The sequence below is a fragment of the Rhinoderma darwinii genome, chromosome 3 (assembly GCF_050947455.1).
Source record: "Rhinoderma darwinii isolate aRhiDar2 chromosome 3, aRhiDar2.hap1, whole genome shotgun sequence".
Lineage (NCBI taxonomy): Eukaryota > Metazoa > Chordata > Amphibia > Anura > Rhinodermatidae > Rhinoderma > Rhinoderma darwinii.
Genome location: NC_134689.1, coordinates 322,302,594 through 322,316,659, shown reverse-complemented (window position 1 = coordinate 322,316,659; position 14,066 = coordinate 322,302,594). Strand labels below are relative to the sequence as shown.

Below are 14,066 nucleotides of genomic sequence, written 5' to 3'. Positions count from 1 at the left end.
GAGACAAGTACACCAATACCCTATCCTCTAAACAAACTCTTAATCCACAGATCCCAAGACGGTGGTAAGGATCCCTCAGAGCTAGACATAAGTGTTCCTCAGTAACCGCCCCCCCCCTCTGTGCCCCCACACAGTAATATACCCCCTGTTAATAGTGCCACTGCATCACCTGTAGATAGCGCCACATAGCATCCCTCCTTGTAGATAGCGCGCCACACAGCCTCCCCTCCTCCCTGTATAGAGCCACACAGCATCCCCTAGTTGATGGTGCCACATAGCAATCCCCCCCCCAAATAAAAACAAATTCACTTACCTAGCTCCGTTCCCACAACGGACGGAGCGCACCACAGCCTCCAGACAGGACACATGCGTAGGACAGCGCGATGCAGTGGCGTAATCACGCCGGCCTGCACAGGGACTCTTTTCCAGTGTCTTCAGGCCTAATGTGGCCTGCAGCCTATAGTATTCAATTTTAGTCTCTAGCGCCGCCCCCCGCCCTGGTGCTAGTTGCATCACTGGGCATGAGGGGGCCAGTGCCGCCCGGGCCCATAAATATTCTGTGCCTGGCTAGGTGGGCCCAGTAGCAGGCGCTGTGGCTGCTTTGGTGGGCAGGGGGCCCAGTCCCCACCCTAATGTGAGCACTGCCGGACACTTGAGAAATGCAAATGGAGAGGAGCAAGCACAGCGCCCCCTTCCGCTTGCTGGAGTGATGCGCCCTGTGCGATCGCACAGATTGCACACCTTAAAGGCTGGCCCTGCATCTCACTATCAGAGGGGGTGGGGTTTAATGACCAATGACTATTTTGTTGTAATGAGGGCCTATATAAGGTTCTCTATGCAGCTCCCCTGCTCTCTGGCAGGGGGTCGGGCTGAATGCAATTACTTCTTGGAAGACTTGATTGGTCTATTCAAAAAAGAGAAGCACCACAGCACTGGATCACAGGTGGGTGCACGCCTCAATAGGACCTGGTCCACGGTCCCCAATACCAGATAGACAAGGTGACAACACTTCTAATGTATATCCGCTTTTTAATCACCCGTGCGACGTTTCAGTTCAACAGGAACTTTCTCAAGCATGCTTGAGAATGGTCCTGTTGGACTGAAACGTCGCATGGGTGATTTATAAAGCTGATATTCATTGGAAGTGTTGTCTCCTCGTCTGTTCTTGTCTATCTGGTATTGGTCTATTGGCTTTTTTTTTTTTTACCATACAGGTTGTCGGGGATTAGAAAAATGTATTCTATTTTTCAGAAACCGCGCCACCTCCATCGCTTGGGTGTGTCTGGTATTGCAGTTCAGCCCAATGCATAGCACATGGAAACGTGGTGCTGTTACTGGAGAAAAAGCATTCTTTTTTTCTAATCCTGGACAAATTCTTTTAACTCCCATTCATTGTAAAGCAGGCCTTAAATCGAGCACACTTAGTGGTATTCCCAGAATCGACATCCCCTATCCACAAGATTCATTGAAAGTTCTCACTGTGGTCATGATGGTTCTAGTGATCATACGGGGTCCCAATGTTGGGGCTTCCAGCGATCAGACACTTATTACCTATCCTGTGGATAGGGTATAGATGTTAATTCTGGGAATACCTCTTTAAATCCAATTAATAAAAATAACATTTTGATTCGGAGTGTGATGTGATGGTTATACTATGTGTAAGCATGCTTTTTTACATATGTCTGCCATATTTCAACGAGATTCGGACACTGAAAATTGTGCTACCAATCTTTCTATAAAGAAAATGCCTAAATGTGTCCTAAAACTTTCAATGTTACTTATCCATAATGACTGCATAAATGTGGTGATGGCCTGCATATTACTGCATTGGCATAATTTGGTATAACTACCCGTAATGTGCTCTTGTGTCCTGAATCAGAATATTTTCTATCAAAGGGTTGAGAAGTAATGTATCTTAAGAAGTATCGCATTAGAGAAAATTCTACTTCGGAGGTCTTTGAAGAATATTTTTCTATCCCAGGTGAATGAAAACTTGGACACTAGACAGAACATATGGCAGCCTTGAATAATCTGTGGTATCATTCTAGAATTTGCCTAATACAAACTGTACCAATTTTGTCGGTTTACGCATACATTCATCATGTACTTGGTTTTTCATAGGTCTGGGTCAAATAATTGGTAGATTACTAGTATCATGGAAATTAGGCCAAGTTCCACATGTGATTACAAAAGGATAATTCCTCAAGAGGCAGGCACCTCTTCAAACATTAAGAGCCAATCTTAAAACTGAGTTATGCTAGTGGTGGTAAAAATCCTTCGAAACTTGAATTCCTGAAATGTCATTGCTGAAGGCCGGGTGTACAGAGACTGGCGGGGGAGGACCAGGGTGTTGCCACGAGAGTGCCAGAGGAGGTAAATGTGTTATTTTTTTTTTATTTCAAACACAAACTTGTTTTAAAGAGGCTCTGTCACCAGATTTTGCAACCCCTATCTGCTATTGCAGCAGATCGGCGCTGCAATGTAGATTACAGTAACGTTTTTATTTTTAAAAAACGAGCATTTTTGGCCAAGTTATGACCATTTTCGTATTTATGCAAATGAGGCTTGCAAAAGTACAACTGGGCGTGTTGAAAAGTAAAAGTACAACTGGGCGTGTATTATGTGCGTACATCGGGGCGTGTTTACTACTATTACTAGCTGGGCGTTGTGTATAGAAGTGTCATCCACTTCTCTTCACAACGCCCAGCTTCTGGCAGTGCAGCACTGTGACGTCACTCACAGGTCCTGCATCGTGTCGGCACCAGAGGCTACAGATGATTCTGCAGCAGCATCGGCGTTTGCAGGTAAGTCGATGTAGCTACTTACCTGCAAACGCCGATGCTGCTGCAGAATCATCTGTAGCCTCTGGTGCCGACACGATGCAGGACCTGTGAGTGACGTCACAGCGTGATCTCTCGAGAACACGCTGTGTCTGCACTGCCAGAAGCTGGGCGTTGTGAAGAGAAGTGGATGACACTTCTATACACAACGCCCAGCTAGTAAAAGTAGTAAACACGCCCCGATGTACGCACATAATACACGCCCAGTTGTACTTTTACTTTTCAACACGCCCAGTTGTACTTTTGCAAGCCTCATTTGCATAAATACGAAAATGGTCATAACTTGGCCAAAAATGCTCGTTTTTTAAAAATAAAAACGTTACTGTAATCTACATTGCAGCGCCTATCTGCTGCAATAGCAGATAGGGGTTGCAAAATCTGGTGACAGAGCCTCTTTAAGCAATAGCCCATTTTCTGATGAGATTCCGTTAAGTGGTTACTGAGCTTTTATTGCTCGTTCTATAATTTGTAAATTTCAGCTTTTTACCAATAATAAAACGAAAAGACAAAACCAAGGCAACAAGGTATAAGAAGTAGATATGGGGTGTTTTTTTTTTTAGTAACTAGTATGGTGTTTAGAATCCATTTTAGAACTATATACGCTGCCTAGAAGTGATTTCTATGCTGAAATGGTTCCTCTAATTAAGTATTACCACACTAATTGGGTGAGTGCTGTCCCAGAACCTTGGTTACAAAGATACTGCCAAGAAAAATTAATATAGCGTTCTTTCTCCTGGTGGTAGAATATTTTCCAGCACAGAGTTCTAATTAAGGAGTTGCATCCACGATCCTTGTTGTAATGTGTTTTCCAAGGATTATGTTCTGCCCTTGGATACATTTAGCTGTGTTTCCTTGAATTCGTTCAAATGACATTTTAAATGAATAGAAAAAAAAGTTAGGCATTTAGTAGTCTGTTGATCAGCAGTAAAGTGATGTTTAATTAATTTAATTATGTATGTATAGATTTGTTTTAAAGGAAATACAAAGAATATTGTAGAACATTTACTATGTGATCTGAGTGGGCATTGGTAGTGTATTTAAGCACAGTGTATCATATGTGGAGGAGGCTTGAAGGGGACCTAGATATAGCCGTACACACAGACACAAACATGGTGACCTGAGATATTGCTGTACCGTTCGGTGTTGGAAGCCCTTGGATCTGACATTAATGAAGCATCCTCAGCCAATTCATTATTTTGATCCCATCATTAGTGCCACTATAAACTTCTGTATCCTTTTAGCCTTGGAGCCACTGGCAAGGCACTTAGTCAGTGGTGGTGACTCAGGCATCCTTGGCAGGTCCCTTTTGGTTGAGAGAAATCTTGAAGTAGTGTATCCTTGCTAGTGGGCAATTTCTAGAAAATACAATAAGACCTGTGATATTCATCATTTCCAGCACCATTCCCCTAAAGTTGAATTTTACCTTATCGAAAGCCTTCTCTGTGTCAAAGACCAACAAGATAAGTTTTACTCCTTGCAAGCGATGGTGCCTCACCTGCTCTAGTACAGATGGAAAACATTAACGTTTTTCTCACTGACCTGCCTTTGACAAACTCTACCTGTGAAGTTTCCACTAGTGGTGGTAATAGGGTAGCCAAATGGTCAGGCAATATTTTGGATTGTATTTTAAGGTCTTAGTTTATCAAATAGATGGTCGGATAGGAACCCTGGCGTATTGCTTATGTAGGACTTTTGTATGTACTGCATTGGCTACTTTGGGGAGCATCCCGGTGTATAAGTCATTGTTGAAATAAAAGGTTCAGGTTGAAAAGATCTGGTTAAGCAGGGATTTATAGAACTCTGAGTACCGCCTGGCGCCTTGCCATTGTGGAGTCTTTAAATAATGCCCCTTTCCTCCTGTTATGTCTGCATTCAGTGAGTCATTTTAAACTTGAGAAATGTTGGCTAGGTATAGACAATCCAGGAAATCTGAACCATCTTTAAGAATAGTTGGGAAATCGCTGGCCTGTCGTGCTAGTAGTTTTCCTGATTTTGGCACCGAAGCTAAACAAGTCCACTTCATAACTAACTTCTCACCTGCCTAACCAGAGATGAAAATAAATTTTTGCCTTATTTAGTGTGGGAGGGTTAACCTTGGTTGGTGTCCAGTGCAGCCACAAAGCACCTTAACTGCAGGTACTTGTATACATTTCTAGAAGAAAGTCAACAAAACCCCCTGTGAGACTGAAGTGGTAAATGTCCGTATATATTTACAGTATGAAAAAACACTCTGGTTAAAATGGATTCGGAAATTCTTTATTTCAGGAAAGCTAGATCCTCTGGATAAGATGGTTCGCTTTATAAGCCCATGGGCTGTTAGATATAAATTTAATTTTTTTTCGCTTTAATTTTTTTGATTTGTTTGTTTTTGTTTTTTATTGCTTTTTTTTTTTATGTGATGTAACTGTTGATTAAAAAATGAAGAAAAATTCTAGAAGAAATATGGAAGGTTTGAGAGATTTGATGGAAGAAATATAAAATGGCCCCTCCCAAAAATGTTTCCTAGGGTAGAAGTGCAATTGTTAATCCAGACTGTGTAATCCGTATGTGGTATAAGCTGCTGAAGAATTTTGCATGGCATATTGTATTATACTGAGGGGGAAGGTTAATAGAATTTGGCGCTACTTTTGTCCGTACAGAGATTCCAGCTGTGATTGGTGGTGAACAAGAGTTAGAGGCTCTGTCACCAGATTTTCAAACCCCTATCTCCTATTGCAGGTGATCGGCGCTGCAATGTAGATAACACTAACGTTTTTCTTTTTCAAAAACAAGCTTTTTTGGCCAAGTTATGAGCATTTTTATATTTAGGCAAATGAGCCTTTCTTATGGACAACTGGGCGTTTTTAATATTTCCAACTGGGCGTGTATTGTGTTCGTTACATCTGGGCGTTTTTACTTGTTTTACTAGCTGGGCGTTGTGAATGGAAGTGTATGTCAGCATCATATGTCAGCATCATATGTCAGCATCATCCACTTCTCTTCGTTACCACCCAGCTTCTGGCAGTTCACAGACACACAGCGTGTCCTTGCTCGTCCGATGCGATGAAGTTCCTGTGGGAGGAAGTGACGTCACAGCGTGATCTCGCGAGGACACGCTGTGTGTCTGTGCACTGCCAGAAGCTGGGTGGTAACGAAGAGAAGTGGATGATGCTGATTCGTCAGCATCATCCACTTCCATTCACAACGCCCAGCTAGTAAAACAAGTAAACACACCCAGATGGAAATGAGATTAAAAACGCCCAGTTGTCCATAAAGGCTCATTTGCATAAATATAAAAATGCTCATAACTTGGCCAAAAATGCTCGTTTTTGAGAAAAAAAAACGTTACTGTTATCTACAGTTCAGCGCCGATCACCTGCAATAGGAGATAGGGATTTGAAGATCTGGTGACAGAGCCTCTTTAAGGCGCTTTTACATGGGCCAATGATCAGGAAACGTTCCCTATCATTGCACTGTGTAAACAGGGCAACGATTAGCCGATGAACGAGCAAACACTAGTTCATCGGCGTATCGTCTTGGCAGGGAGATGTGCTGGAAATGCTTGGGGATAAGCAATCTTAACGATCGCTCATCCCATACACAGCTCCTTGTGAAAGGAGCAAACTAGCGCCCATCAATGAGCTGTCTCGTACAATGTAAATGCATTTTTAACTTCTGCAATGCTGTCACGTTTATGAACATTAAAGGGAACCTGTCCCCAACATTTCACCTATTAAACCAGCAATACCAGGTGGTAGTGGGTGAAAAATCATTCCTATATACCCTATAATTGTCTTCTTAGTCGTCACTGTAGCTTTAGTATTCAGTTTTTTTAGTGTTCCCACACCTTATGCTAATGAGCATAAGAGTCCTATTTTCATTTGAAAAGAGTCATATCTTCATTCCTCAAGTCTTTCCGAGTTTACCCCTCCTCCTTACTTTTGATTGACCGCTCCCCTCCTACAGCCAGCACACAAAATCCTGCGTTTTTTTTGTTACCTATGCAAAGTGCTATGTTGGGTTTGTAATTGCAACTGGAGTTAAGTTTTCGTCTGAGTTGCCTGTTTAATTTAGTGGCCTCTCATGGTTGCCTTATGAACACACGAGTTTTCAGTAATCTGCTTATTCAATAGTATTCTGCTAGTGCCTGGGAAGTTTGCAGGCATACTTAGTATGTTGAATATAATTGAGGCACCATACCAGGCCTGTGGTATTATGAAGACTGCTAGTCTGGAGGGTGGACGCGCACACCCCTAGAGATCTATAATCCGCTAACTCGGTAAATGGGGTAAGTGAGGCAGCCGATTAAAGCCTGCTGGCTTACGAGGCCAGCAAATGGAGGTTAATCCGCTGGTCAGAGAGCAAGAGCAGGTCGGAGAGCAGCAGATTGTAAAATTGTTTAGATTGTTAATGATATTTGTCTGTTACTGAAAACAATGGGTTCTGACAGATTTTCTGGTCCGAACACGTTCATGGTTTTTAAATGTTTCTTTTGTTGGTAGTGGTTAATGTCAGAGAAAAGTGTACAGGGACAATGCAAAGATGTACTCCCCACAATAGAATGGATGATTTTTCCAATTAAAAATCCTTCATATATTATGAAAAAATATCAATTAGTGTTATGCTAGTTTACTGACTCCTACTCATTGCGTACATTATTGTATGATTATGACAATCTGTACTATTATGGCCAATTTTTGAGTTGCTTTTTGTCTTCACTGATATGTTAATAGGAAAGTGGGCTTTAGGGTATGTTCACACACACTAATTACGGACGTAATTCGGGCGTTTTTGCCCCGAATTACGTCCGAAATATGCGCCTCTATAGCGTTGACAAACATCTGCCCATTGAAAGCAATGGGCTGACGTTTGTCTGTTCACACGAGGCGTATATTTACGCGCCTTTGTCAAAAGACGGCGTGTAAATAGACGCCCGCGTCAAAGAAGTGACCTGTCACTTCTTGGGGCGTAATTGGAGCCGTTATTCATTGACTCCAATTAAAAGCAGCGCCAATTACGTCCGTAATGGACGCGGCGTTCAAGCACATGCCGTTACGGCTGAAATTACGGGGATGTTTTCAGGAGAAAACATACCCGTAATTTCAGCCGTTACGGACGCTGCCGTGTGAACATACCCTTAGACCAGCAACCCCTAGGTCTTTTACAGCAATTGTAATCTGTCTGTGTCCATACACGTGTAGTGAAATATGTACTTATATTATTGGATTAACGTTTATGTATTTCTTAATTTTGCAGATTGGAAGTCTTGAGAATTACTACCATTTTTATCACAGCAAGACCATTAAGCGGTCCACCTACAACAGCAGAGGCACACACAACTTTCTTCAAATGGATCCAAATGTAAGTAATAATCTACAGTAATTAACAGTAGCTGAGGATGTTCAGGGACTAGTTTATGGATCATCTGAGCTTTTTATTAGTTATTTTATGTGACCTTTTGTATGAAAGGATATATTTTGTAAATATGGCTAGTTTTCCTACACTAGAACACCTTTTTACTTGTTTTGGAAGTGTACAGTGTCTTGAATACTTTGAAATGAAAAAAACATTTTGTTTTGTAAAATCGTTCAAAAGGGAAAATTTAACGTACCCCAATTCCCCGTTTTATTCTAAATCTATATATCCCAAATGCTTGTTTTCTACGCGCGACCTGTGAAGTCTTTCTAGCAACGTGAAACAACCGATGTCCTGTGGTGGTGGCAGCTACAGCTTTTGAAACCACCTACTGTAGATCAAAGCTGTGCAGCTATTAACTATACTTGCAGAGCACTGATGCTATTTATGCATATTTTTGGAACGCTCTCTGTGTTGCATCTACCTTATGCGTTACCAAATGTACAAGCAACTTAAATTTGGGTTGTTTTTGTAAGGTTTCCGTTAGGATTATTTACTCATGAAATATGTTTTAGACTAGGAATTGTTATGCTTGTTTGAGATGTTAAAGGAGTTCTGTTGATGACTTGAGGCAGGATGTCGCATGAAGTGGCTCTTCACCTTTGGCTGATCTGCCCACAAAGCTAAGGGTGTACCATAGCTGGTAATTCTTGGAAATGGGCTTTTAATTGTGCTAATACTGTACCCTTAAGCTTCATTAACTGCTAGAGATTCACTTGTATAGGACATAACAGTATGACTAAAGAATTTACACTTGACGCATGGGCGGAAACAGCCAAGGGTTAAGAACTACTTAGAAGTTGTAGTTCCCTACATGAAAGTCTTACAGGAACAGTTATGATAATTTTTAATAAGGTTAATGGGTGTTGGATTGAAGAAAAAACAACTTGAGGCATAAACCCATGTTGTGATTTCCCATTGTTCCAATTAGATTAGATCAATAATTATTATGCAATGTATCCAGTATGAAAAATACGTTTTATATATCGTGTTTGGGTGTTAATGGGGTCGTCTGCTTCGGATTGCTCCTTTCGTTATTCCCCATTAGGGCATATGGCTGTTATACATGCGAGTCCCTTGCTTGGGACCCATCTCTATTAGCCAGAGTGGAGAGTGGGGGAAATGGTTGGTCTCTTGATTTCAATGAGTGGCGTGCCTCCTGCAGCGGCCTAGCCAGATTTCCTAGTAGTTTGTGCTCCTTGCGGGATCTTACATGGGAGAAAGGGTTGTCCAACATAAACCACATAAATGAAGTTCTAATGACCGGGTTTGTGCAGATTATGTGCAGTGAAACGAGGATTATGATCTGATATAAAGTACATATTCTCAAGCGGATCTAAACCAGTTAGTCGTAATCTTAAAATCACCTGCCTAATATTGTGTAGGTCGCCCTTGTGCTGTGAAAACTACTTTGACCTGTCGCGGCATAGACTCTACAAGACCTCTGAAGGTGTCCTGTGGTATCTGGCACCAAGACATTAAAAGCAGACCCTTTTAAGTCCTGTAATTTGAAAGGTGGGGCCTCCTTGGATCACACATCCCACGGATACACCGAGATCGGCAGAATACGGAGGCCAAGTAAACACCTGGAACTCTGTCATGTTCCTCTAACCATTCCTGAACAACTTTTACAGTGTTGCAGGGCACATTCACCTGCTAAGAGGCCACTACAATTAGAAAGTACCGTTGCCATGAAGGGGTGTACTTGGTCTGCAACAATGTTTGTTGGTTGTACGTGTCAAAGTAACATCCACATGAATGCCTGGGCCCAAGTTTTCCCAGCAAAAAATTGCCCTAAGCATCACACTGCCTCTTCCTATAGTGCATCCTGGTGCCATCTCTTGCCCAGGTAAGCGAAGCTCACATGTCGGCCATCCTCATGATCTAAAATAAAACCCGATTTCATCAGACCAGGCCACCTTCCATTGCTACACGGTTCAGTTCTTAGTCACGTGCGACTTATACGTTCGTGTGAATACGGCCTAATACGTCTGTGCTATGCGCGTGAAAATATGTCGCACGGAACTATGTTAATGAATGGGGCCGTTCAGACTGTCAGTGAATTTCACACAGCGTATGTGCGCTGCGTGAAACTCATGACATGTCGTATATTTGCCCGTGTTTCGCGCTGCACGCACCCATTGAAGTCAATGGGTGCGTGCAAATCGCGCTCGGCACACGGAAGCACTTCCGGGTGACGCGTGCTACAGTAGTAAAAACTATCAGTGTCATCATGATGCCGGCTGCACGAAAATCACGCAGCCATGCACCATATGCTGATGCCACACGGACGTTTTGCGCGCGCAAAATGAACATGTCCGTGTGAATAAGGCCTTATAGAAGCTTTAGTCGGTGAACACTGCTCAGCATGGGCACTCTGACCAGTCTGTGTCTAAGCAACCCCAAACACTGCAAGCTGCGAAGCACTGAGTGTTCTGATCTCTTTCTACCAGAGCAACTATTGACAATAGCTCTTTTGCGGGATTGGACCAGATGGCCAGCCTTCGCACTGCCAACGCATCAGTGAGCTTTGGGTGGCCATGAATCTGTTGCTGGTTCACCAGTTATTTCCTTGCACCATTTTTGTAAGGTTCCAACCACTCTAAGCCTGACGTTTTAGAGATGCTCTAGTTGCCAGTTGCCTAGTCATCAGAATTTGGATCCACAGCACATCAACTTTTAAGAACTGATCACTTGCTGCCTAAATATCCCACCCCTGCTGGATGCTATTGTATTAAGATAATCAATATTTTTCACTTCACCTCTCAATGGTTTTAACGACAAGCGATGGATATATCATTCACCAGCAGGTGTTCTATCCGTCGCTACGCGGGAACTATCTGTTGCTCTGATCGTGTGGGTACTGCCAGTGTACCCAAGCGATCAGCGGCAGGAGCACAGCTGTTATACACAGCCTGGCAACTGCCGGAATCTAAGCACGCCCAGATTCCGGCAGTTTAACACATTAGATGCCGCTGTCAAAAACGACAGCGGGGGGGCGTGGCCTAGCAGCAGATGTAAGAGGACGTGTGTGGCTGGAGCTCCTGCTGTATTCATCCTGAAAGTACTGTTTATCCCTGAATTACCCGGTAATATTCACCGATTGGGAGGCTGGAGGAGTCGGTACCGCTTAATACAGCTGCAATGACCCGTTCTAAGAAGCAAAAAACGCCGCCGGCGAGTCCGGGGCCGAGAAGGCAAGATGGCGCCGAGGAGACTGAATGCAGGAGCAGGCACATGCGGTCTGAAGCGGCAGACAGGCTGGAGAGATTTGCAAGAACCCCTCGTGCGAGCGGATCTGCAGCAGGCAAGACGCCGGTGGCTGGCAGTGGGAAGGCAGACAGCATGGCCTCAGGTTCCAGATACTCCGTGCTGGGAGAGGACTCGGTGAGTGAGGAGGAGGAAAAGCTGGGGAGTCAGCGGCGGGAGAGGTGTGTGGAGGAAGATGGAGGCAGAACGCATAGCAGGAGAGACCAGGTGAAGGAGCCTTCCCTTGCAGATATATTCGCTGCGGTAAAGCAGAACTCCTCAATTTTATCTGTGCTGACCGGGCAGGTGGGAAGCCTGAAGGAAGATATACTGCTGTTACGTAATGACTTACAGAAAGTGCACTGAAGTGACAACTGAGTAAAATATACCTTTTAATAGTAACTCGTTTTAAAAACGGGTAACACACCACTGTGAAATGAGCCCCACCGTGAAAATTAAAAAATGTATTAAACAGAAAACACTGAGTCATTATGATATATCTCAGTGTTTGTAACAATATTTGTCTGGAACCAGCATATATCCTGGGCACAACAATAGTACAATCCCCAAAAGAAGCACCAGTGTCCGAAATAAATCACCGGATCTCCTAGCGCTGGGTGTAACACAATGTTACTGTCCCCTATGCAGACATTCCATATTCAATAAACGACCCTACGCGTTTCAGATACTCATCCTCAGGGGTCCGTATCTTGGTAACTCTGGCCTCATCACCAGCGATAATAATGTTCAACAGCAGATATTCTGCTGTGCGTCACGGGAAGATGCACGTATCGATGTCAACGGCATACTTCATTGCAGGCGCTGGGTTACTATAAACACCTAAACTCCACCCCTCGTATTTGGCGGCGATACATGAACTGACCAATCACAACACCCTCTCGATTCGTGACACCTGCCCATGTGACCCCCAGCCGTCAGCTGACAGCCAGGGGTCATCATCGACCGCATCATGCCGAACGCGCAGGCGCAGTAGAAGCCAAGGACGTGTCGCCCGGACTGCCAAGCAAGAGGAAGGTAAGCGCAAACCGATAATTTATTTTGTAAGTATGTCTTGCGGGACAGTTACCCACCGCAAGTGGACTACCTCACAAAGCAACTCTTAAGTTAATAAACACATATTAGGTGGACAAGATTACTGAGTCCCTCCCATTTGAAAAAACTGACAAAAGATCTCTTTATATGTTGGCTGGCCAATATGGCCATATCGAACATAGTGCACTATGCAAATGGAACCCACCCACCCACAGAGGAAACCCAAGGTGAAATTTGGCCACCTTAAGGGGAATGGTATTGCATATTAAATAAAACACGTATAATTAGTCTGCTCGTTTAAACCCGCTGGTTGTATGCATGCCAGTCTATGGATCCATTGGGCTTCTTTGCGTAGAATTAGGTTGTCCCAGTCACCTCCTCTTTTTGGGGGTCTAATGAGTTCAATTGCTTGAAACTTTAAACATGCTGCATGGCCTTGGTGTTTAGCATGCACATGCTTAGATATTGGGGTGTCCCTAACATGGATAATATCTCCAACATGCTCCCTTATCCGGCGTCGAAATTGTCGTGCTGTTTTGCCCACATAATTTAGGGGGCATGGGCATGTAATTAGGTAAACCACCCCCGCTGTTTTGCAATTGACAAAATCCCGAATGTTGTTTTTTTTCTGTGTTGCAACACTGGTAAAGCTATTCCCTTTGAGAATGAAATCACAAGCTTTACAGCTACCACATCTAAAAGTGCCTGGTATTTGTCTATCCAGCCACGTACCCCTAGGTGTAATGGGGTCAAAACAACTGTGCATGACTCTATCCCTAATGTTTTTCCCTCTCCGATACGTGACAGAAGGCCACTGTGTGATCTGATCTACCAAATCTATATCAGAACTGAGAATACGCCAGTACCTTTTCAGGATCTGCATAATATCATTTTGTTTAGAATCATAGGTGCCTATGAGTCTCGTAACTTGTTGTTCTTTACGTTTTTTAGGAACCAGGAGACATTGCCTGTCTGCGTCCCTAGCTCCCTCATAGGCCTTCCTGATTACACTCTTGGGGAAACCTCTATCCTTCAATCTTGTTTTGAGTTCTTGGGCCTGGCACTCAAAATCACCCATAGAGCTACAATTCCTACGTACTCTCATAAATTGGCCTTTCGGAATGCCACGTTTGAGGGGATAAGGATGACAACTATTCCATTGCAAGAAACTATTGGTTGCTGTTTCTTTCCGGTGTACCTTGGTACGAATTGTGCCTTCTTCTGTTTTTATAATTTTCAAATCCAGAAAAGACAATTCTTTTTCACTGATCTCACGTGAACTTTAGCCCTACATCATTTGTATTGAGGGCTGCTACAAAACTATGGAACTCCTCTGCTGTAGAGTTCCAGAGAAGCAGCACGTCATCAATATATCTAATCCATAATCCAACGGATGAAGTCCATTTAGCAAAGTTGTCCCCAAAGACAATTGTCTCCTCCCACCAGCCAAGAAATAAATTTGCATAGGTGGGAGCAGCAGGGCTCCCCATTGCAGTGCCACATTGCTGATGAAAGATCTTGTCTTCAAAG

At 43.4% G+C, this 14,066-nt stretch overlaps 1 protein-coding gene across 2 annotated transcripts in view; it reads left to right on the top strand.

Annotated features, from left to right (window-relative positions):
- PCSK6 (proprotein convertase subtilisin/kexin type 6) overlaps window positions 1-14,066 on the top strand; it is a 241,797-nt gene that overhangs the window by 69,085 nt on the left and 158,646 nt on the right. For both annotated transcript variants that reach the window (XM_075858267.1, XM_075858268.1), the window contains exon 2: window positions 8,076-8,180. In XM_075858267.1, the coding sequence (XP_075714382.1) occupies window positions 8,076-8,180 (105 nt within the window). The remainder of the gene's footprint in view (window positions 1-8,075; window positions 8,181-14,066) is intronic.